The sequence below is a fragment of the Schistocerca gregaria genome, chromosome 6 (assembly GCF_023897955.1).
Source record: "Schistocerca gregaria isolate iqSchGreg1 chromosome 6, iqSchGreg1.2, whole genome shotgun sequence".
Classification (NCBI taxonomy): domain Eukaryota; kingdom Metazoa; phylum Arthropoda; class Insecta; order Orthoptera; family Acrididae; genus Schistocerca; species Schistocerca gregaria.
In genome coordinates this window covers 526,267,010-526,290,620 of record NC_064925.1, presented here as the reverse complement: position 1 = coordinate 526,290,620, position 23,611 = coordinate 526,267,010, and the positions used below count along the sequence as shown (strand labels likewise).

At 39.3% G+C, this 23,611-nt stretch overlaps 2 protein-coding genes across 9 annotated transcripts in view; one reads left to right on the top strand and one right to left on the bottom strand.

The window, feature by feature from the left end:
* Positions 1–13,666, top strand: part of LOC126278595 (NF-kappa-B inhibitor-interacting Ras-like protein 2) — a 47,729-nt gene extending 34,063 nt beyond the window's left edge. For all 3 annotated transcript variants that reach the window (XM_049978814.1, XM_049978815.1, XM_049978813.1), the window contains 2 exons: positions 3,342–3,608; positions 9,292–13,666. In XM_049978814.1, the coding sequence (XP_049834771.1) occupies positions 3,342–3,608; positions 9,292–9,543 (519 nt within the window). In that variant the 3' untranslated portion in view covers positions 9,544–13,666. The remainder of the gene's footprint in view (positions 1–3,341; positions 3,609–9,291) is intronic.
* Positions 13,667–17,484: 3,818 nt separating this feature from the next.
* The window catches only part of LOC126278594 (fatty acid 2-hydroxylase), a 537,874-nt gene continuing 531,747 nt past the window's right edge, over positions 17,485–23,611 (bottom strand). For all 6 annotated transcript variants that reach the window (XM_049978808.1, XM_049978811.1, XM_049978806.1 and 3 more), the window contains 3 exons: positions 21,243–21,375; positions 20,620–20,739; positions 17,485–18,093 (listed from right to left, as the gene is read on the bottom strand). In XM_049978808.1, the coding sequence (XP_049834765.1) occupies positions 18,008–18,093; positions 20,620–20,739; positions 21,243–21,375 (339 nt within the window). In that variant the 3' untranslated portion in view covers positions 17,485–18,007. The remainder of the gene's footprint in view (positions 18,094–20,619; positions 20,740–21,242; positions 21,376–23,611) is intronic.

Sequence of the window (23,611 nt, the reverse complement as noted above, 5' to 3'; positions counted from 1 at the left end):
AAAGAGATGAAATCTGAGGAAGACAACAATATTGGAAGGCGAAAACTCACTGAAATTGTCGAGAAGTCGCGAAAGTCATGTAGAGAATAACTAATCATTAATAGATGTATGTATATTACTATGGGTAGCAGGTTTGAGGACAGATAAGCGTAGAAAGAGGGGCGGCGGACGTGACTGGATGAGGTGGATTTAGTGGTTGCGAACAGGGATAGAACGGAGAAAGTGTAGTAGGTGGGATGCTAACATGGAACACCAAATGTGAGACACTTTAACAAGGCATATTTATTAGAACAATCTTTCACCAGTAATTATTCTAGAGATACGAGATGGCATTCACAGATGAGTGGATAACTATGTCACAGGAACTGCCTAACTACGTTGTGCAAAATACACCATAACAAATAAGTGTATCATTTTCTGAATGATGAGATTCAATAACACGCTTGTAATGTCAAATTCACTGCATAGTAAAACCAGAAAAGTACTGTGTAAAATATCTCACCGTAACCCATATTGCATGATAATTTCACGGTTCAAACATGAAGTAAGGTTAATGAGTAGACTGCAGAGCAAATTACATAATGGATATTGCAATTTATCATTCCTTCTTTTAAAGGGGGACAGCAATAGTTTCGTTTGGTGATTGTACAATGTTTACCACCAGTTCTGCATGTAAGATACGAGCTTTGTGACCTTCTTAGAGTGTTAAATGAAGGGTGTTTGCATTAAAGTGTTGAAACTATTACTGCAGAATTTGGGTGGGATATTTATTATCTGAACAGCAGCACAGTTGTGAAAAGTAAGTCATCTTGTTTCTCATTCTGCTGTTTCATTAATTTCCTCCATATCGGACATTTAATGAAATCCTCTGCAGTATGTCACAACAATATCTAACTGGTTTGTATAGTTTGTCTTCGAGTTCACTGATATGTAATAGCTAACGTCTGAGGTCCATCATATCGTAGGTTGTATCTTTGCTTCCTGACTTATCCATGTCACAGTAATATGAAGAAGTGTAATATCTTCACAGTGAATATAAAGTTATCCAGATGTTTTCTAATCATTATGTAATTTTTCTCACTTGTAACTACAGGGTGTTACAAAAATGTACGGCCAAACTTTCAGGAAACATTCCTCACACACAAATAAAGAAAAGATGTTATGTGGACATGTGTCCGGAAACGCTTAATTTCCATGTGAGAGCTCATTTTAGTTTCGTCCACCTACGCTCAATGGAGCATGGTATCATGATTTCATACGGGATACTCTACCTGTGCTGCTAGAAACACGTGCCTTTACAAGTACGACACAACATGTGGTTCATGCACGATGGAGCTCCTGCACATTTCAGTCGAAGTGTTCGTACACTTCTGAACAACAGATTCGCTGACCGATGGATTGGTAGAGGCGGACCAATTCCATGGCCTCCACACTCTCCTGACCTCAACCCTCTTGACTTTCATTTATGGGGGCATTTGAAAGCTCTTGACTATGCAACTTCGGTACCAAATGTAAAGACTCTTCGTGCTCGTACTGTGGACAGCTGTGATACAATACCCCATTCTCCATCAGCACATCAGGGATTTCATGCGACGGAGGGTGGATGCATGTATCCTCGTTAACGGAGTACATTTTGAACTTTTCCTGTAACAAAGTGTTTGAAGTCACACTGGTACGTTCTGCTGCTGTGTGTTTCCATTCCATGATTAATGTGATTTGAAGAGAAGTAATAAAATGAGCTCTAACATGGAAAGTAAGCGTTTCCAGACACATGTCCATATAACATATTTTCTTTCTTTGTGTGTGAGGAATGTTTCCTGAAAGTTTGGTCGTACCTTTTTGTTACACCCTGTATATGCTTATTCTTTTTGTGTCTTCGGGACTGATCTGAAGATGATTATCACTGATTAACAGTAGTTACGAAGTAAAACACAGTAATCAAACAACGGAAAATCCACATTGGAGTGTAACAATAGTATGAAGAGGAAAGTTGCTACTCAGCGTACACACACACACACACACACACACACACACACACACACACACACACACACACACACACACACACGAGACTGTATGGAGGTAAGTCTCGTCGGGTGGGAAGGGGGAGGGATAGTATGGTAGGGGTCGCGGACAGTGAAGTGGTGTCGGTTAGACATAGGGCAGGAGAGAGGTGGGGAGGGGGGGGGGGGGAGAATAGCGGAAAAGAGAAGTAAAAAGACTGGGTGTGATGGTGGAATGACGGCTGTGTAGTGCTGGAATGGGAACAGGGAAGGGGCTAGATGGGTGAGGACAGTGACTAACAAAGGTTGAGACAAGGAGGATGTATTGCAGGGAAAGTTCCCACCTGTTCAGTTCAGAAAAGCTGGTGTTGGCGGTGGGAAGGATCCATATGGCACAGGCTGTGAAGCAGTCATTGCAATGAAGGACATAATATTTGGCGGTGCATTCAGCAACAGGGTGGTCCACTTGTTTCTTGGCCACAGTTTGTCAGTGGCGATTCACATGGACAGACACCTTGTTGGTTGTCATGCCCATATAGAATGCAGCACAGTGGTTGCAACTCAGCTTGTAGATCACATGACTGGTTTCAGAGGTAACCCCACCTTTGATGGGGTAGGTGATGTTTGTGACCAGAGTAGGTGGGGGTAGGAGGATGCATGGGACAGGTCTTGCATGTAGGTCTATTACAGGGCTTTGAACCGTGGGGTAAGGGGTTGGGAGCAGGTGTTGTGTAGGGAAGGATGAATATACTGCGTAGGTTCGGTGGACGGCAGAATACCCCTGTGGGAGGGGCGGGAAGGATTGTGGGCAGAACATTTCTCATTTCAGGGCACGACGAGAGATAGTTGAAACCCTGGGGAGAATGTAATTCAGTCGCTCAACAACTCCAAACAAAATAAATTTGTGTTCAATCATTGACATAAATACATCAATTGCGAAATGTCACTTACAATATCCTTCAACTCTTGTGCAGTCTGTCTTGTGGAACTTGTGGATCTTACAGTCATGTTCAGCTTGAATGTGCCCATCTCTCTGCATAGACTCATTGTGATATAAAACATGCATACAAAGTTGACACATTGTGGTTGCACTTGTGTGTCTTATGGTGAAGAACCTCTTATCACACAGTGCTCATTTAGTTAGATGCCTGGTCACCTTTACCTACAGAGTTAAGAGTGTGAAGTTGGAGAGGAGAGAGAAGAAGATTGCAGTACAGAAAAATGATTAAAGTGAAACATGGGAATGAATTTTATTATATTCTACACTGCACGATCTATGCTCCTCCAATTGAATACACTTTTAATTCAGAAAACGGTAATTTTTTTTTTTTTTTTCAGGAGTTGCATTCAACAATAGAAGACATATATGTAGCCAATATTGAAACAGATCGCGGTACAAGAGAAAAGGTCCGGTTCTACGATATATGTGGCTTAGATCAACCACTTCCAAACAGTCCAGCATCAAGAGATCAACCGCAGTTGCCACGACAGTATTTTGGACTTGCAGATGGCTATGTTTTAGTCTACGATACTGACAGACCAGAGTCTCTTGATGCCCTGATTGCATTAAAAAAAGATATAGACAGGAACAGAGAAAAGAAAGAGGTAATACTGAGTTATGTTCTTATTTTATTAGTGTGTACATCCAGTGATTTTAAAACTGGAGTTAGTAAACCACCTATAATGGCCAATTGTGACATTTTGGCACTGCAAGGGAGAGACATGTTCACTGAATTTGCTGCCTCATCCAGAAAAGTGATTATCTGTGAAAAATAAAAGAAATGTCTTGACCTGTCACTAAAAGATTGGAAAATTCAGGATGGAATTATAATAATATTATGAAAAAGATAGAGTGCTACTCACCTCATAGAGGATGTGCTAAGTTATTGGCAAGCACAATGAAAAGACTACTTAACATTTAAGCATTCTGACAAAGAAGTTGTCCTTCAGAAATAGAAACACTCGCACACACACACACACACACACACACACACACACACACACACACACCACTGTGACTGTACATCTGGAAAAGATCAGTATTGCTTCATTTGTAGTCAGCTGTCTTTTATGCAATCTATATCACAGATGAGAATGCACTATTTGGTATTTACTGCCTGCCTGGTTGTCAAATGGAATTCTTCCAACTTGTAGTAGAAAGGCACAACTATCTTCGTCCGCAGCTCATGGTCGTGCGGTAGCGTTCTCGCTTCCCGCGCCCGGGTTCCTGGGTTCGATTCCCACCGGGGTCACGGATTTTCTCTGCCTCGTGATGACCGGGTGTTGTGTGCTGTCCTTAGGTTAGTTAGGTTTAAGTAGTTCTAAGTTCTAGGGGATTGATGACCATAGATGTTAAGTCCCTTAGTGCTCAGAGCCATTTAAACCACAACTATCTTGCTTTCCTACACATTTTCTTCACTTCATTTTTGAACTATCGCCTTAGACTTCCTGAGTATAATAGGAGATCCAAGTTTGGTTAATATGTGATGATTATCGAAACGTTACATCGTGTTGTTTAGTTCTTGTAGTAGGAATGACATATCTTGATTTTGCCTCTCTTTTCCAGTCCACTGAATAAATGAGGGACACACAAAAACACAGTTTCAGGCAAGGCAAGATTGCTGCATGTGAGTCCTCATTGCTGTTGCTCCTATGTTGACTGTCCTTAATATCTCTGAAATTGTATTGGTTTTTCTTACAACTTTTCACCTAATGAGTTGATATTGTCTGACATTGCAACAAGTTGTGAATGGCCTGAATAAGATGCATCTTCAACCGGTAACAAACCTAGCAGCCCCTCTCTGAATTGCTTCGATGTCTTTCTTCAGTCTGACCTGGTATGGATCCCATACACTCGAGCAGTACTCAAGAACAGGTTGCACCACCATCCCATTTGCAGTCTCCTTTACAGGTGAACCACTCTTTCCTAAAATTCTCCCAGTAAACCAAAGTTGACCATCTGCCTATCAGACCATTGTTCTTACACTAATTCTCACTTTTTTCAGCTTTTGTTTGTCTGCTAGATTTTGACTTCTCTTGAAGCTGTGATGGATCTCTCTTTGTTTACGTAGCAGTGTTCCAACATGGATGTTAAACCATGGTGGGTCTTTCTCATCCTGTACAACCTTGTTCAGAACATACTTGTCTATGGCATGTTAAATGATGCATTTGAAGGTTTTTCATTCATGCTCCACATCTTTATCCTCATCACTGACCATTTGATGCTGCCTACTCAAATTCTCAGCAATTTGATCCTGTCACTCTTTCTAAGCAAAAATAACTTCCTACCTTTCTTAACATTCCTTGCAAAACCTGTAGTCATAGGTGCTTTCACAGCCTTATCACTACCAATATCTTCCTCTGTGGTAACTGCTTTGATAAGATCAGCTCTGTTTTTTGCTAGGATGTCCAAGACATTACCTTCATGATTGGTTCTCTGACTATCTGTTTGAAGTAATTTTTGGACAAGACATTCAGAGTACTGTCAAACGAATCCCTGTCACTGGCACCAGTTTTGACAGCATGATTCTCCCAGTCTATTTCTGACAAGTTGAAGTAACCCCTACATCCACCCCTGCCATTATAACAGTATGATCAGGAAAATTATTAACAATATTCTGAAAGTTCTCTCTGAGGCACTCTACCACTATAGCCTTTGACCCATGTGGTCCATAAAAGCATCCAGTTTGACTGACCTTTGATGCTTAACAAAGATTAATTCACATTTGGAATCCATGATAACCTCACTACATATTTTTGAGTTCTTTAATATTTTTGCTAACCTACCCTTATGATGCCAACGACCTTGCCTCAGGAAGTTAAGCACTGTTGGGCTGGGCTAGCACTTAGATGGTGACCATTCGGTCTGCTGAGTTGTGTTGGTAAGCAGGGTGCACACAGCCCATGTGAGGCAAACTGAGGAGCTACTTGATTGAGAAGTAGCGGCTACAGTATCTAAAACTGTCATACGGCCAAGAGGCGGTGTGCTGAATACATGTCCCTCCATACCCTCATCCTGTGATATTTGTGGGGTGAGAATGACATGACGGTTGGTTGGTACCGTTGGGCCTTGATGGCCTGTTCGGGCGGAGTTTAGTTTTAGTTTTACCCTCATGATAAATATTCCAATCTGAACTTATGATTTCATTGCTATTCTATTGTTTCAACAAATTTTCTGTTCCTAATACAATCTGGGCATTATAACCTTCGGTGATACTAATTCTTGGACCTTGGATTCTCCTGCAGTTTACTAATATCATATTAACCTTTTCTATCTGATCTATGAGAATGATCATTCTCTGAGAACATTGTGGCTGTTGTAACTTCAATTTTGGCAGACAATTCATCTCTGATCCCAAGTGGGGGAGGGGTTCTCTAATCTAAGAAACTCCCATATTCATGCCATACGTACTCCACCTCCCTCGTGCCTGTTGTAATAAGGGAAATCCTACAATTCTGCACCTGATACCAGAAGTTGAGAAATTCACATCTGATACCATTGCAGAGTTGTCTGAGCTTTTGGTTTAGACCTTCCACTCTGCTCCAAACAAGAGGACCATGATCGATCATGAGTACAATTCTACAGATAGTCAGCTTAGTATGCACCCTGCGTGTGATGCTACTTGCCTTCACCATATCTTTTGTCCACTGAAAGGAGCTGAGGAAGGCCTTAGAAACCAAGTGAAATGCGTCATTTGTGTCGACATGTGCTACTATTTGCTACATGTTGCACCTGGCGCACTGAATAGCTGCCTAGCTGTGGTGCTGATGAGGTTGTAATATAAGCAAAACAAGAGGAGAATAAAAAAAAAAACACTAAAATCTGCTCTGCAGAGTTCACACTGTAGCCTGAGACTGCAAGATAAGTGAGTGATCTGTGCCTGCAGTAAGACAATATAGGATTTGTGGTTTAACTGTGGTGCAGAAACTTCATTCTCCTCAAGCTAGCTTAAACAATGACACAGTTTTCAGAATTTTATTTATTTCATATTTTATTTCAAACACACAAAGTGTAGATTGCTAGATATTGAGAGGTATGTTAATTTTAAACTGTTTTTGCTTTATGTTCATTTCAGTACCTTTTCCTTAATGTATTTCTTACATGTCTCTAGTCTGATAACCAACAGTGTGCTCCTCATACAGCATGTCATCTGTGACTTGATTGCCTTTTGTTAATGATGTTTCGTGCATTTGCTCCAGGTGGCATGTTGGTTTGTATGATATGTTTGTTAGGTAGAATGTTACATAATGTGAATTTGGCGAAGTTAATGTTGATGGTAATTTTACATTATTTCACTGTTGTTCCTTTAAATTTATGGAAAAGGTTTGCAGCAAATGGCTGACAGCTTAGAGACAATCATTATACACCTAAACCTGTCTCCTGTTTGATACATGTCTACAGAAAAAGAATGTGGCAGTTGTGTGATCTTAGGTTTTCCCAGCATACAGAAATCTTCAAAATTTATCAGGTATTCAGCCGTGTAGCGTTGTTCAAAAGGCGCGATATTTCGGCAAGGCGACTTCTTGCCATCTTCAGATGTTCTTGGTGTCTGATTGATCTCTGATGGATGCCGACTTTATATAATCTCCACCTCTCCCCACAGCCCGCTTCCGAGCTGTCTGCGGCTGGTGGTGGGGGAAGGGCGGCACTGGGTGGTGGGGGAAGCACGGCGCCCTGCGACAGATCATGGGCCGCAGTCCTTCCGCGGCTACGGCCACTTGCGGAACTCTGCCATGGTGGTGACAATGCTTCTTCTTCTTCTTCTTCTTCTTCTTCTTCTTCTTCAGGTGTACTGACAGGAGCGGATTTATGTGTAGACTGTCATTGTGTTTTAATCATACTCAAAGCTGAATCCCAGGCTTTGCTTAACTGGAAACTGCTGTCTTTATTTATTAGTTCATCATGCAGCCAGATCTCCACTGCCTCTTTGAGGATACAGTCCCAGAAGGTGCTCGATTGCTATAACACCTTTGTGCCATCATAGTTCATGTTATGTCCATGTGAGATGCAGTGCTCTGCCATGGCGGACTTGGTCGGCTTTGCATTGCCTGTGTGGTGTTTATGTTGACTAGATCTCTCCTGTACCGCCCGAATGGTCTGGCCTATATACACTGGCAAGGGATGCTGTAAACTCCGGAGTCCTAAGTCATCCTTGACTTATCCTATTGATGTTTTTGTTTTGGATAGAGGGCGAAACATGCACTTGACATTATATTTTCTGAGTAATCTGCCGATCTTTGCCAATGTGTTCCCGACATATGGTATGATTGCTGTCTTAACTGGTTTGCCTTCGATTGCTGTCTCAACTGGTTTGCCTTCGTCCTCAGAAGGCTGTGGTTTCGGCTTCTTTGGTCTTAAGGTGCGTTTTATCAGCCAGTTGTTGTAACCGTTTGTGCAGAACATGGCCTGCAAGTGCTGCAATTCAGCTGCTAGGCTGTCACAGTCCAAGATTTAGCTTGCTACATGCATCAGTGTACTCAGAACACTTTCACGCTGTAAAGAAGCGTGACAGCTGGAGGCATGCAGGTACAAATCTGTATGTGTCGGCTTATGGCAGATGCTTTGTCCTAGTGTGCCCTCTGGTCTTTGCTTGACGAGCACATCCAGAAATGGAAGCTGGTTGTTTTGTTCTACCTCCATTGTGAACTTGATATTCTGGTGAAGAGAGTTCAGATGCTGCAGAAAGTCTTTGGAGGCATTGTTGTCCGTGCGGCCAGATTATGAATGTATCATCTACACATAAAAAAAAAGCAAGAAAGCTACTGGTGATAGCGGACAGCCCATCGCTACTCCATCTGTTTTTCGTAGTAGTTCCCATTGAACAGAAAGTATGTTGACTTAAGTACTAATTCAAAAACTTTGGTTACTGTTGGTCTGAATTTTTCTCCTGTGAGGCTTAGGGAGTCTCTTAGAGGTACTAGAACCTGTGATCAATGTCTTCTGAATGACATAAGTGGTGCCCACATTTTCCTACTAAAGGTCTCATTTGCACTGCCAGATGATTTACCAAGTTGTATGTTGACACCACAGTATTGCTCTCAACTGAGGGAAGTGATGTGTTATGCTTATGAATTTTAGGCAATCCATATAGCCTGGGAGGAGTATTCTTGATGGGAGTGAATATACATGTCAATTTTAAGCATCTTATTGCCTTCTCATCAATCTTCAAACCCTCATCCCCCCCTCCCCCCTCCCTTCTCAGTTAATACTAGTTTGTTGTCAAATATGTATACACATGCTTCTTTGAAGTTTACACATTGCAGTTAATGTGCTTCTCTTTTCTTTCAGATGGTGCTAGTAGTTATTGGAAATAGAATTAAACAGTCAGAAGTTGGCAATCTAGAGAATACTGCCAGTAAGGCAGCTCACTGGGCTGCAAGGGAGAAAATAAAGCATTTTGAAGTGAATGCCATGGATAGGAGCACTCTGTTTGAACCTTTTGTGTACCTTACATCAAGACTCAACCCACCACCAAATAAAAGCACTTTCCCACAGTTGAGCATGGTTAGGAAAAGTATTGGAAGGCCTGACACAAATTAACAGCACTGTTACATTGGTGTAATTGTCCTAAGAACTGGATCAATTTATACAGCATTTACTACCAGCTTGCTTTCTTTTTGCTGGAGCCAGTACAGCAGTTGACTAAGGGATGTGTATTTTGTCTAGTTAATAGAGAGATACTCTCAGACCTATCATTTAAAAATTCGGTATTAGCCCACCAAATGTTTTTTTGCAAATGTTGCAGATCTAGAAGGCTATTGTTTTGTGCTGAGCTCAGCAGCTCACTTTCAACAGAAGGGAGAATGGAAGGATAAGCATGAGGCATGAGATTTACAGTATTGGCAAAGAGTGTAACTGGGTGTTATTGTTTTTTTTTTTATATTGTGAAAAAAATTGTGTAATAAAACTAAAACATTCATCTGTTCTGCTTTTGTGCTTCTTGTTACTGGTTGGGTCTTCATTCCATATTCACTATATGATTGTTAATAGTTATTATAAATAGTGAGTATTGAGGCTGTTACTTAGTAATGAACCATAATACTGCTGTTCTGCTCCAATTTACTTTACATAAAATCTATTCAGAACAATATGCTCTGACTCTCATCCCTGTGTCTGAGTGACCTACCCTTTCTTTTCAACCTTCACCAAACTTGTCTCACTGAGAAAGGAAGGAATAGTTTTGAAATCAAAAATAGTTTCTTGTACTTTATTGTGTGTCTATTGGCAGTACTGAAAATTTTGCCTTCTGAAGGTAAGTACTGACCAGGAATCCTGTCTCATAATTTTATAGTTTGCTTAAGTGAGTTTTTTGTTGTCTATGACTAAAAATTTTGCAGCAAAATATCACTTAAATATTCTACACAAGCAAGTATTATGAGCTTTACAGTTATGTGTGTTGCAGTTTTCTACACAACAGGATTGTCTTGATAGTCCTAACTGATTTTTCCAAACTTGGAAGATGTGTTTTTGGTGCAGTGTCAGTTTATGTGAATTCCAACTAGGATCTACTGTAGTCTGCAAGACACAAATATAATAATCAGAAACAACAAGATGTTGCCCACCCCCCTCCCCTCCCCCCCCCCCCAAAAAAAAATGGGCATGTCTGTCAATTCGAATTTCATTTGCAGGCACAAGTACTTACATGATACTGGAAAGTCACCAAATGTTTTCCAACAGACTTTTTATTGTGATCTCACTGTTCGGTTCACCTATTTACCATGTTTATTTCATGTTTTTCCTTTTAGTGTGTACCTCTTTGAAGTTGGTGAAAGAAGATATCTGATAGTTGTGGTGGGACTCCTGTGGCTGCTTTGCATTTCAGCCTCAACCAGTCGTACAATGTGATTTTGTTTATGTCTCTTTGGTAGTGCCTCAGTGTTGTCATTATTGTGTTGAAGATTTGAGTGTTTTGCCAACAGCCATTTGCACTTCACAGTTGAAAGCTGGCAACAGCTCCATCAGCTGCCAGGGACCTTCTTCCTCTGACTCTACTATTTTTGTATTACCAGTAATTCCTTTCAGTATTTACTCCCAAGGATCATACTCCAACATAACTTATATTCCTTTTCTCTCCCTGTATTTGCCACTCATTCATAATGGATTCTTGCCCCTTCTACTTGTATTATTTCAGAAAAGCATTTCTATCCCTAGCTAGCAAAGACCTATTTCCACATCCATTTCCTTTAATGCTGCCCCAGCTGTGGAATTCTTTAATGACCAACTATAAAAATTCCATTTTCTGGACCCCACCCTCTCAATCTTCGGACTCTGCCATTCTGTACTCCTTAGTAACGCAGTACTACAGAACCAAACTTCCATGCCACAGGCATCCCTTTAAGATTCTCGTATTATGCAATCCAATTTCCTACATCCCATATTCCAATTAGTTAGTTTTTTGCTTTACAATAATTAGAACAACATTGCAAATATCATCTCAAAGTAGTTATCCAATTTATTGTGTTCCTACACTTGTCACAGAATACCACTGCTCAAGACAACCTATCCAACCCCTGGGATTGAAGTCCTCTCCCCTCCACAATAAACCCCCTAGTGCCCAGACCCTTGCTCACCTCTTCCATTTTTCACATTCCCTGAAACTCTCTCTCATCAACCCACAAAGTTCAGAACCCAAAAACCCACAACTATGTTGTTAAATTATCAATTAGGAACTATAGTCATTCCTTGAATCCATTTCCTTCCCTATTCTAAATCCAGGCCATCTTGGACTCCCATTGTAACTTATTCCTGTACTCCCATGGAAAGAATCTCTGCCCAAGTCGACCAACATCTCCAACTTATTGCCTGCTACTTAACTTCTTCCTGAATTGAGGATAGAAACCACTTCCTTCATTTCCTCTCCACTGTCCTACCTCATTACCAACTGTGTCCTTGCGTGTCACTGTAGACACTACCTCACTATATGGTAACATACCCCAATTCCACAACCTTGCCCCTATCGAACATTACATTGCCCAACATTTTGCCAACCCCAGATGGCCATTTCATTTCTCATTGACATGTCAAACTATGTCCTTACACGTAATTCCATAACTCCTTCTCCTTTGAGGAGAAGAATCACCCACCTTAGAGTCAAGCCACCTGTAGATTGTGCATGTGCAGTTACAATAAACCCATTTTCCAGTGTGCTGACGATATTTACAGATAGGTGCTACCATCCATACCTAGTTCACAAAACATTTCCCACGCTATATATACACACCTGGTCCTAATTCTCTTACCACCTCCACAAATGATCTACTAAGGATCACCTTCATTGTTACCCATATCATTCCAGAGTGGAACAACTTTGCCACTCTCCCAGTCTGTGAAACATTCTGATCCATCTGTAGGCTACACCTGCACCAACCATGTGTCACATGGGTTGTATCCTGATAAAAGACCCAAATCCAAAACCTGTTCTATGTCCCTGTCATATCAAGTGCAGGGCCACTTGTGGTCATGTCATATATCAACTCTGTTTTAATGTTAACACAGTCTGTTGTCTTGGCATTAAGTGCGTCTTGGCATTAAGTGCCCACACAAATGAATGACAACTACAAAGACCAAAGTTGACCAACTAGTGGCAGAGAACAAAGTGTGTGACTACAGTTGTTTTCTAATGACCTGTGGCATTTGGATTCCCATCAACACCAACTTCTTTGTATTCTATAGATGAGATGTGTACTTGTAACACATCCTTTGATTGTGCAATCACCCTGATCTCAACTTGGGTAACCCGTCTTCATGCACCTCCACTTGCACATCCACCTTCATCCCTGTCTACGTGCTTTCCATCCTCCAGCCTCACTCTAGCTCAGCTTATCTTTTGATTAATCTACATCCACACACAACTGTATCCATGTTTTTTCTCTCATGTTTCTGGGCAGATTTTTCTTCTTTATCCGGTTGACATTACTTACATTATTATACGAGATGAAACCCTTCATAAAACAACACTAAATCGCCAAAAATGTGACTATCAGATGTTGAAGTAAAAAGAGTTCATTTTGGATCCTATTGAACTTTACAGAAGTGATGGTTAACACATGGCTCTTGAAGTTTTCCAAAAACTCAGCAAATGTTGTTAACAGAGGAGTATTGGTATGGGGTGTAACAAGACAGGACAGGACAGAACATCAGGAATAAGAACATCAGGCATTTACGTGTTTGTGAAAACGTGACTTGTTAGAGATGGTTTGATCTGAGCAGAGAAGTTGCATAGTGATAAGACTGACGAAATTCAACCTGTAGAAACTCAGCTTAAAAATTAAAGGCAATGTGTTTTGTTTCTTGTTTGAGATAATTAATTTGAGGTAATTTATATGTTGCAATTAACATTTTCATTCTTCCCTTTTTCAAATTATTGTTTCTTTCTAAAATGTAAGCAATGAGTGTTTTGGTTTGAATTGTATAATCTCCCCTCCTAAGTTAGCCCATACACACCCTGATGTGTTCATTACTTTTGACTCTTATCACAAGGAGACTATTTGTTCTTGCCTTCTCATTTTTGTTGGAAATTGACTGTAATACCATTTCTGTACAAAAATAATATGTCCTGTTCAACTATTTCTGTTTTTGTTTGAAGTTTCTAGTGTTTAAAATATTGTGCTAGAGAAGTGTCTAAAATATTGTGCTAGAGAAATAAATTATTTATTTGTGTTAAGTGTGATATTAATGTATTTTTGTCAACACATTTAAAAAATGATAAATTGTGAAGACTTCTTGAGTTAAACTCAGTGTCTTAGAATTAGAAAAACATTTAAAAACCATTGGCTACTATCTTGACAGCCAGAATTTGCAGTATTGTGTACAAGTCAACTGTACAGTCTAACCCCAGTGTTCCAGTACAGGTAAAGCAGGCTGCATTCTTATGGCAAATGCTATAAAATGAGACAAGAGTAAGTTATTTTTGGTGATTTCTGTTTTAAACTGGGGAAATACGAGGGATATCCACAAAGTAAGGCAGGAGTAGGCAAAATGCAACAAGGAATAACAATATTAATGTGCTAATAGTAAACTGCAGGAGCGTCTATAGAAAGGTCCCAGAACTGCTCTCATTAATAAACGGTCACAACGCCCATATAGTACTAGGAACAGAAAGTTGGCTGAAACCAGACGTAAACAGTAATGAAATCCTAAACTCTGATTGGAATGTATACCGCAGAGATAGGCTGGACAGTGAAGGGGGAGGCGTGTTTATAGCGATAAGAAGTGCAATAGTATCGAAGGAAATTGACGGAGATTCGAATTGTGAAATGATTTGGGTGAAGGTCACGGTTAAAGCAGGCTCAGACATGGTAATTGGATGTCTCTATAGGCCCCCGGGCTCAGCAGCTGTTGTGGCTCAGCACCTGAAGAATAATTTGGAAAATATTTCGAGTAGATTTCCCCACCATGTTATAGTTCTGGGTGGAGATTTTAATTTGCCGGATATAGACTGGGAGACTCAAACGTTCATAACGGGTGGCAGGGACAAAGAATCCAGTGAAATATTTTTAAGTGCTTTATCTGAAAACTACCTTGAGCAGTTAAACAGAAAACCGACTCGTGGCGATAATATATTAGACCTTCTGGTGACAAACAGACCCGAACTATTTGAATCAGTTAATGCAGAACAGGGAATCAGCGACCATAAAGCGGTTACTGCGTCGATGATTTCAGCCGTAAATAGAAATATTAAAAAAGGTAGGAAGATTTTTCTGTTTAGCAAAAGTGACAAAAAGCAGATTACAGAGTACCTGACGGCTCAACACAAAAGTTTTGTCTCAAGTGCAGATAGTGTTGAGGATCAGTGGACAAAGTTCAAAACCATGGTACAATATGCGTTAGATGAGTATGTGCCAAGCAAGATCGTAAGAGATGGAAAAGAGCCACCGTGGTACAACAACCGAGTTAGAAAACTGCTGCGGAAGCAAAGGGAACTTCACAGCAAACATAAACATAGCCAAAGCCTTGCAGACAAACAAAAATTACGCGAAGCGAAATGTAGTGTGAGGAGGGCTATGCGAGAGGCTTTCAATGAATTCGAAAGTAAAGTTCTATGTACTGACTTGGCAGAAAATCCTAAGAAATTTTGGTCCTATGTCAAAGCGGTAGGTGGATCAAAACAAAATGTCCAGACACTCTGTGACCAAAATGGTACTGAAACAGAGGATGACAGACTAAAGGCCGAATTACTAAATGTCTTCTTCCAAAGCTGTTTCACAGAGGAAGACTGCAATGTGCTTCCTTCTCTAGATTGTCGCACAGTTGACAAAATGGTAGATATCGAAGTAGACGACAGAGGGATAGAGAAACAAAATCGCTCAAAAGAGGAAAGGCCGCTGGTCCTGATGGGATACCAGTTCAATTTTACACAGAGTACGCGAAGGAACTTGCCCCCCTTCTTGCAGCGGTGTACCGTAGGTCTCTAGAAGAGCGAAGCGTTTCAAAGGATTGGAAAAGGGCACAGGTCATCCCCGTTCTCAAGAAGGGACGTCAAACAGATGTGCAGAACTATAGACCTATATCTCTAACGTCGATCAGTTGTAGAATTTTGGAACACGTATTATGTTCGAGTATAATGTCTTTTCTGGAGACTAGAAATCTACTCTGTAGGAATCAGCATGGGTTTCGAAAAAGACGATCGTGTGAAACCCAGCTCGCGCTATTCGTCCACAAGACTCAGAGGGCCTTAGACACGGGTTCACAGGTAGATGCCGTGTTTCTTGACTTCCGCAAAGCGTTTGACACAGTTCCCCACAGTCGTTTAATGAACAAAGTAAGAGCATACGGACTATCAGATCAATTGTGTGATTGGATTGAGGAGTTCCTAGATAACAGAACGCAGCACGTCATTCTCAATGGAGAGAAGTCTTCCGAAGTAAGAGTGATTTCAGGTGTGCCGCAGGGGAGTGTCATAGGACCGTTGCTATTCACAATATACATAAATGACCTGGTGGATGACATCGGAAGTTCACTGAGGCTTTTTGCAGATGATGCTGTAGTGTATCGAGAGGTTGCAACAATGGAAAATTGTACTGAAATGCAGGAGGATCTGCAGCGAATTGACGCATGGTGCACGGAATGGCAATTGAATCTCAATGTAGCGAAGTGTAATGTGATGCGAATACATAGAAAGATAGGTCCCTTATCATTTAGCTACAAAATAGCAGGTCAGCAACTGGAAGCAGTTAATTCCATAAATTATCTGGGAGTACGCATTAGGAGTGATTTAAAATGGAATGATCATATGAAGTTGATCGTCGGTAAAGCAGATGCCAGACTGAGATTCATTGGAAGAATCCTAAGGAAATGCAATCCGACAACAAAGGAAGTAGGTTACAGTACGCTTGTTCGCCCAATGCTTGAATACTGCTCAGCAGTGTGGGATCCACACCAGGTAGGGTTGATAGAAGAGATAGAGAAGATCCAACGGAGAGCAGCGCGCTTCGTTACAGGATCATTTAGTAATTGCGAAAGCGTTATGGAGATGATAGATAAACTCCAGTGGAAGACTCTGCAGGAGAGACGCTCAGTAGCTCGGTACGGGCTTTTGTTAAAGTTTCGAGAACATACCTTCACCGAAGAGTCAAGCAGTATATTGCTCCCTCCTACGTATATCTCGCGAAGAGACCATGAGGATAAAATCAGAGAGATTAGAGCCCACACAGAAGCATACCGACAATCCTTCTTTCCACGTACAATACGAGACTGGAATAGAAGGAAGAACCGATAGAGGTACTCAGGGTACCCTCCGCCACACACCGTCAGGTGGCTTGCGGAGTACGGATGTAGATGTAGATGTAGATGAAGTACATTACGTTTTGCAATTAAAAATAAATAAAGTATTGGAAATTTTTAAAATTATATACAGATGAAAGCCACACTTAAATACTACTTTTCTACATAGTTGCCATTTAAATTAAGGCACTTATCGTAGCGATGGACGAGCTTGGAAATTCCTTCGTCGTAAAATTTGGCCGCCTGCGCCTTCAACCACTTGAATGACAGTTTCTTCTGGAACACTTTGACCAGTTAATGTTGGGAGAACTGCCACTGTTCTGTTACATATACCACACTTGGGGTTGCTGTAAAAGCTGAATTTTACATTTCTTCAAGAGATTAATTTTAAGTTCTCTCTTCGAACATATTGTTGTAGAAAAGCATATTGTCTTGTTTGTTTTAGTTCCATATTGATGTGTGTTTCTTTTCTTTTTTCCCCATCATATTGCCATATTTATATATGGATCTGTTCTTAACCAGCAAGAATTTAATTTACAGAAATTTACAAAATTTTAATTTATTGATTATATACAAAATTTCATATTGAAAGTGATATGGCTCAATACAAATCTTAGAACACTAAAAGGTTAGTTGTTTCCAAGTATCTACTTGGCTACCACTTTTATAAATGTTCATAGTAGTGTGATATTCAGAGTAGTGTCCTTTGCTTGTATTTCAAATTTTAGAAATCAGGTGCAAAACAAAATAATCAAATCATTAAAATTGATACAGTGTTTAATTTTAATTAGAAAAATTTGATAAAACTCTTCAGTTTAAAACAAAAGATTGATCACATTATTCAACTGTGTTGTCAGTCAGCCTGTGGTGGAATCCCATATACTTGGTGAAAATAAACTTGTATGTTTTACAGGCAAGACACTTTGTAAGTTAAAAAAGGAAACAGAAACACTTTAATGTAAAAAAGTCAATAAGTAAAATTGAATGTCTATTAGATATGCCAGTTTTAGTTATGCATGGCCAGAGTGGTGTTCCTCCTCCTGTGGACATTGTCATACTAGAACTGACATCCATACCCAGACCTATCATACAAGACAGTGCCTTGTCTTTTGGTTTTGCACAAAGTAAGCTCTTTAGCCCACACAGTGGACTTATAAACAACATTGATCTCAGATACAGAAATAAATTACAAGTTTCTTGAACACTGAATTGCTTGGTCTTTGCACACATATGCATGAATGAAATAAATATATGATGCATTGGAACTGGAAACTGTTCAACATCACCATCGCAATACCCATTTCAGTTTTCGCAGCAGTATTCTTGTTCCAAAGATGTAGTCCCAAAACTTGCTAGAGATACCAAACCCTGAAAATCAAATGTTATTAAAAATGAGGATGACATATTTTCAAAAAAGAAACAAAAACTTCTAAGTATGTTTCCATAGATGTTTTTAGCACTAGTTTAGTAGTAGTCACGATTAATTTGATACTCCTTTCTCCAATTATGTTTTTATCCAAGTTAATGGTGTGTATAGGAAAATTAAAGCCAAAGATATGACAATTCTTCATATAACCAGTGATGAGCACACCTAAACACATGTTGACAAAAAATTTAATTCATATTTACTTTAACATACGTAATTCAGAATCATGATAATATTCACTTATATACAATGTGCAATCTGGAAAGTAATGTCACTTTATACCCCCTCCCCCTCCCCATGCTCTTGTATTGGTTTCGATATAGTTAGATCAGTTGGGTTAGAAGGAGGAGGATTTTACAACTTTTCATTGCCGTTCAGTTTAGTCTGCCTTGAGCTCAGGAGCTTCAGTATTGGTGTTTCATGGAACCTCCTGATAGCGCAATTTCATAACACTTGATGAAGTCAACAAAGTTTGTTCTAACCTCAAGAAAAGTTTTGTCAGCACCTTCCAAATGAATCAGAAAGTCTGAGAGGACTCTGCTTTTCCCATGTTCTCTAGTTTCAAAATGGTTGAAGTAGTTGAAGGGATGCCAAGAAGAGATGAATGACGGTCCTCACTGTGGACAGCCATCAGTGAAAAATTGGCACAGGTCTGTATCAAGTTCAGGATCTTTTCAACACCAACCATCAAATGAGTATGTGGATGACAACTACAAGAATAACTGATTGCTGACTGTGAGTGAACTGTTTTAGTGTGTGCAAATGGAACCTTAATTTTTGTACAGTGTCATTACAGGCAGTGAAATATGGGTGTTCGAGACTTTTTCAGTAACAAATGTGAAGTTTACAAAGACTGTGTAGCCTAAGAGCAGATAGTCAACACTGTCTAATGTGCTCAAGAGATTGAGGAAAAGGATCATCTGAATGCAATATGAGATCACTGATAACTGACAATAGTGCCATGACAGTGCCCCCATCCACACTTCTCTGCTTGTGAGAGTGTCCCTGGCCAAGCACAACTTGGCAACACTGCCCCAGTCCTCATACAATCCTACATGGCATAACAAACTTTTTCCAAAAAGAGTAGCCTGAGAGGAGTCCGATTTGGGACCATCAGGGTGATCTAGATCTCCGTGATTGAAATGAATTAACTTTTAGAAGTAAGGAATCTGTTATTATGTTTGAGAGTATTAGGAGGAGGGACAAGGGGTGGGGGAGAAGACAGACATTAGTGGATAAAAAAATGTAGTTGAATATCACACTAGTGAATATTAATCATGAAGTTTTTGGTTTTAATCAAATGATGTCTGGTATCCATACAGTGTGTTCAGGAGGAAACAGACTTAATTTATGTAAGTGATAGCATAGACTATTGAGAGAAGAAACCATATTAGTAATCATATTCTCTGCTATCAGTGTGTAGTCACTAGCTCTGATTAACAACACATCCATCTACATGAGATGGGAGATGCATTAAGTTCATGGTGGCGTATTTGGGCATGATTGTAAAGGAAATAAACAACAAATAACTGACTATTTATTTAACATTACTTGTAATGTTCCTGGTCCTGATAGTTCCAAACAGCTTTTCGCTGCAAGCTGTTTACAGAAGATAATTCTTGTATGGAAAGCTTTTCTCTCAGAATAGTCTTGATGATCACTTCTTCCTGTATGTTGACTTGAGTGAAAGAGAGTTTTGTGGTATGAGCGCAGAATTCGGTGCTAAGCTTCAGTATTAAGACAAACAGAAGAAGGGAATGAGACCAGAGTGGAAGAGAAAATGAGTAGCTCGAACCTGCATATGCAGCTAAAAGTACAATGCAAAAAACATTAAATATACATTGCCATCATTTACGACTATCAGCTTCAGATTGACCCCTGGGACCTGCAGACACTATTCTCAGTGTTTGTGCTACTAATGGAACATATCCGGATAAATGTAATCCACATTAAAACTTTTCCTGTTTGTGATCTGTCAGCTCTTGCATAAACTTTGGGCTAATACCTTTCATATTGAGACCACTGCATACAATCAACCAACAATAGTACTTGAATCAGATTGGTGTAGAGATCTTAGATTTCCCATTACTCATAGATGGCAATGATCTGTCCTTCTCATTGAGCAATATCAAATAGCACTTTACAAGTATTATAGGTGCAAAGTAAACTGTTTATGCATGACCAAATTACTGAATGTTTCAAGTTTTTCTGTGTCAGTTTTAAATTGTGTTAAATTAATTTGTTTTTATTAGGCTTTGAAACAGTCTCGGATAGTGTTATTTTCTGATTTCAACAGCTGCAGGTACCATGAACTATTAACGGCTATACATTGAACTTTATGCTCTCTGTTACATTCAAACAATAGCTAAGTTAATGATATTTATATTTGTATTCTTGCCTTCATACCTTTGTACTTTCCTTAATAAATTGCACCATGATTTGCTTATGACAGTCAGTTATATGCTTACCGTTGTCATGTTCGGTGAAGTGATGTTGGTTGTGGTACCTTTTCATTTCATATAGGTATGAATCTGGGTTAGGCGATCCATGGTGAAGATAATAATGTATGAGGTCGTATGATATATACCCTGAAAAATTAAAATGATGATGATTTAGTTCAAAGATTCAGGTGGGTAACACGAGATAGTAATAGCAAACTTTAATGAACAAAACTTGAAATAATGACTTATCTAAGGTGTAAATGGATATAGGAAGTGTAGAGCATTATCTTTTGTAAAATGAATGTGTTGACCAGTAGAAAATATTGGCTACTGCTGACAATACTTTTAGCTTCCAGATATCTGTATTGATTTGTAAAAGTTCAATGATGGATGACTGCACTCATTGGAAAGGTTGAGAAGTTTTCACACATGTTATGGACATTTAAAGAAACACATTGTATAGCTAATATCTCCAGAAATCTTCAATTCTGTTGTAACAACTGTGAGGTCTGTGATCTATATCTGAGCAACAAAGGCATAAAATGGTTATAAATATCTAGACTTAGTGAAATGAAGGTAAAAATTGATAAAATGTTTTCTAATTCCTATACCTAAGAAAAGTAGCCCTAATGCTGGCAGATAAGACATACCTGCTATGGATCCAGCACAAATGAAGTCAGCCAGTGAAGCAGGGAAAAGTATGATGTAGATTAAATATACTATACTTGTTATGATGGCAGCAGGCACTGGGGGGAAAACCAGTCTGCCTGGGTCAAATGGTACCTGTAAGCAATTTTAAAATTGTGAGCATTTAAGTTTATCAGGATACATTTATAATAAAAAACGCATTGACTTAAAAATTAGCTAGAGTTTAGAATGAGTAAGTGGTGTTAGAGGCATGGTATAACTACAAATTACAAAAGTAATGCACTATATGAGAACCTTTCAATCAGAGTAATGGATACAGAATGGGCAGAACATGCTGTGTGCATAAGGACAGGTCATAAAAGAATCTAACTCTTGTAAATTGGAAGGAACTTATAATATTAGTGTTTGGAAACAACTTTGAAATTTGGCCTCAACAAATGGTTTTGCTTCTTGTATTGCTGTACATGTTATAAAACAGAAACCACACGATATTAAACAATAATTTAGACATTAATTCTTTTTTGAATGATTGTATTGTGCCCAGAAAAACTGAATAAAGAGGTTCCCGTTATTTGAAAAAGTAGCTTGCTAATTTTGTTTTGGACAACAAGGACTGTTAGACTTTACAATCTGGGTAAACCAGTTCTATGGGCAGAGGAAGTTAATGGCATACCATATCCAAAGCTACCACACGTAGTAATTGCAAAGCCGTGTTCAAACCAACTTTGAGGACAGCTTTATCAAACCTTACTATGTAGAGCTGTCCTGTCCATAAGTGTCTGGGTAAGCCAGCTGTCTGGGTAAGCCAGTTCTAAGGGCAGAGGGCATACCATATCCAAAACTACCACACATAGTAATGCAAAGCGGTGTTCGAGCGAGCCTTGAGGACAGCTTTATCATACCTTACTTACTTGGGGGGGGGGGGGGGCATACTGGGGGTCTTGCCCTGGGAAATTTTCTAAATTTTAGATGAAAAATAGTGAGTTTTAAAGTTTTTTAAGCATTTTATAGTCATATGATCAACATTAGAACCCCAAAACCTGGCATCTCGATAACTCGACACTCTGGGAAACTCGACAAGCCTGACACATGTTTTGGCTTTGAAAAAAAGAAACAAAAAATAAACACACATGGTATTTTCGTAAAAAGCTAATTTAATTTACAGTAATAATCATGCTTATAGACTATTACAGAGCAGTGAATATGTAGCTCTGAAAAGACTGAAATTATATTTAAATATATCCTAAACTGTCATTAAAAGAATAAAACATGAAATACTGCTGTCATACAGTAATAGCACTTGGATTAATAAGTGAAATAGCTAATTTAAGCATACTTTGAATAAGGCTCAGGGTTCATTAAATAAAAACAATCTTTCAAGGTTAATGCTTTAATACAGTTAATAAAGTTAATACAGTATGCCTAATACTTTCAGTCAAAAAGTATGTAAATAGTGGGTTTTAATTGGGTCTTACACCCTAAAAATATTTAAGTATTTGTAAGTAACTACTACAGTACTATAGTGATACAGTACTAAACTAGTATTAATATTCAGAAACTGAACATTTAACATTATGTATATATTTAATTCTCTATTTTATAAAGATTTTTAATATTACTCTAAATTCCACTATTAGGGCTAGACTGTCTTTAGAAAGGTTCAGATGTCGACCATCTGACTGGTTGACTGAATATGAAGTCGTTGATGATTGGTCAGATATGCAATTCATCCAAAACATCTCGGTGGGCATGAAGAACAGCCAAATTGTTCAATCGCTTCTGTCCCATTTTTGATTGGAGATATGACTTCAGACATCTAAGGGTGCTAAATGACCATTCTGCTATTGCTGTCATGATTGGAACTACTTGGAGGAGCTTAATGCACATCACTACTTCATGTAACATTTCTACAACTGCAGGCTCTTGTGTAATGTACTTTCTTACATCACGCATGTTTTTTAAGACCACTTGTTTTTTATTTGTGATATTGGCTAACATATTCAAGTGTAAGCGCAATCTCTCAATGTCTAGGTCATTTTTGAAAAACTCAGTTGATTTTTCCAAATTTGTTTCACCTCTGTTTACTAAAAGCTAGCACTCTTGTTCACCTGCAATAACCTGTGTGAGTCCAGTTGAAGCAAACCACCCAGTAATGCAAGACTGAACCGTTTCACAAACTTCAATGTAAATAGCTTTGTAGTATTCCTTTGGGGTTTTGAAAGTGTGTGGTGGGCTGGCTTCATTGTTTTTTAAACTTCTTTGGTATACTTCGAGTCCGAGGAAGCGAAGGATCATCAACGTGTGAAGGGTTTCCTTTTAAACACAATTCCCAAAAGTGTTCAAAACTTATCACACCTTCCATTCAATATAC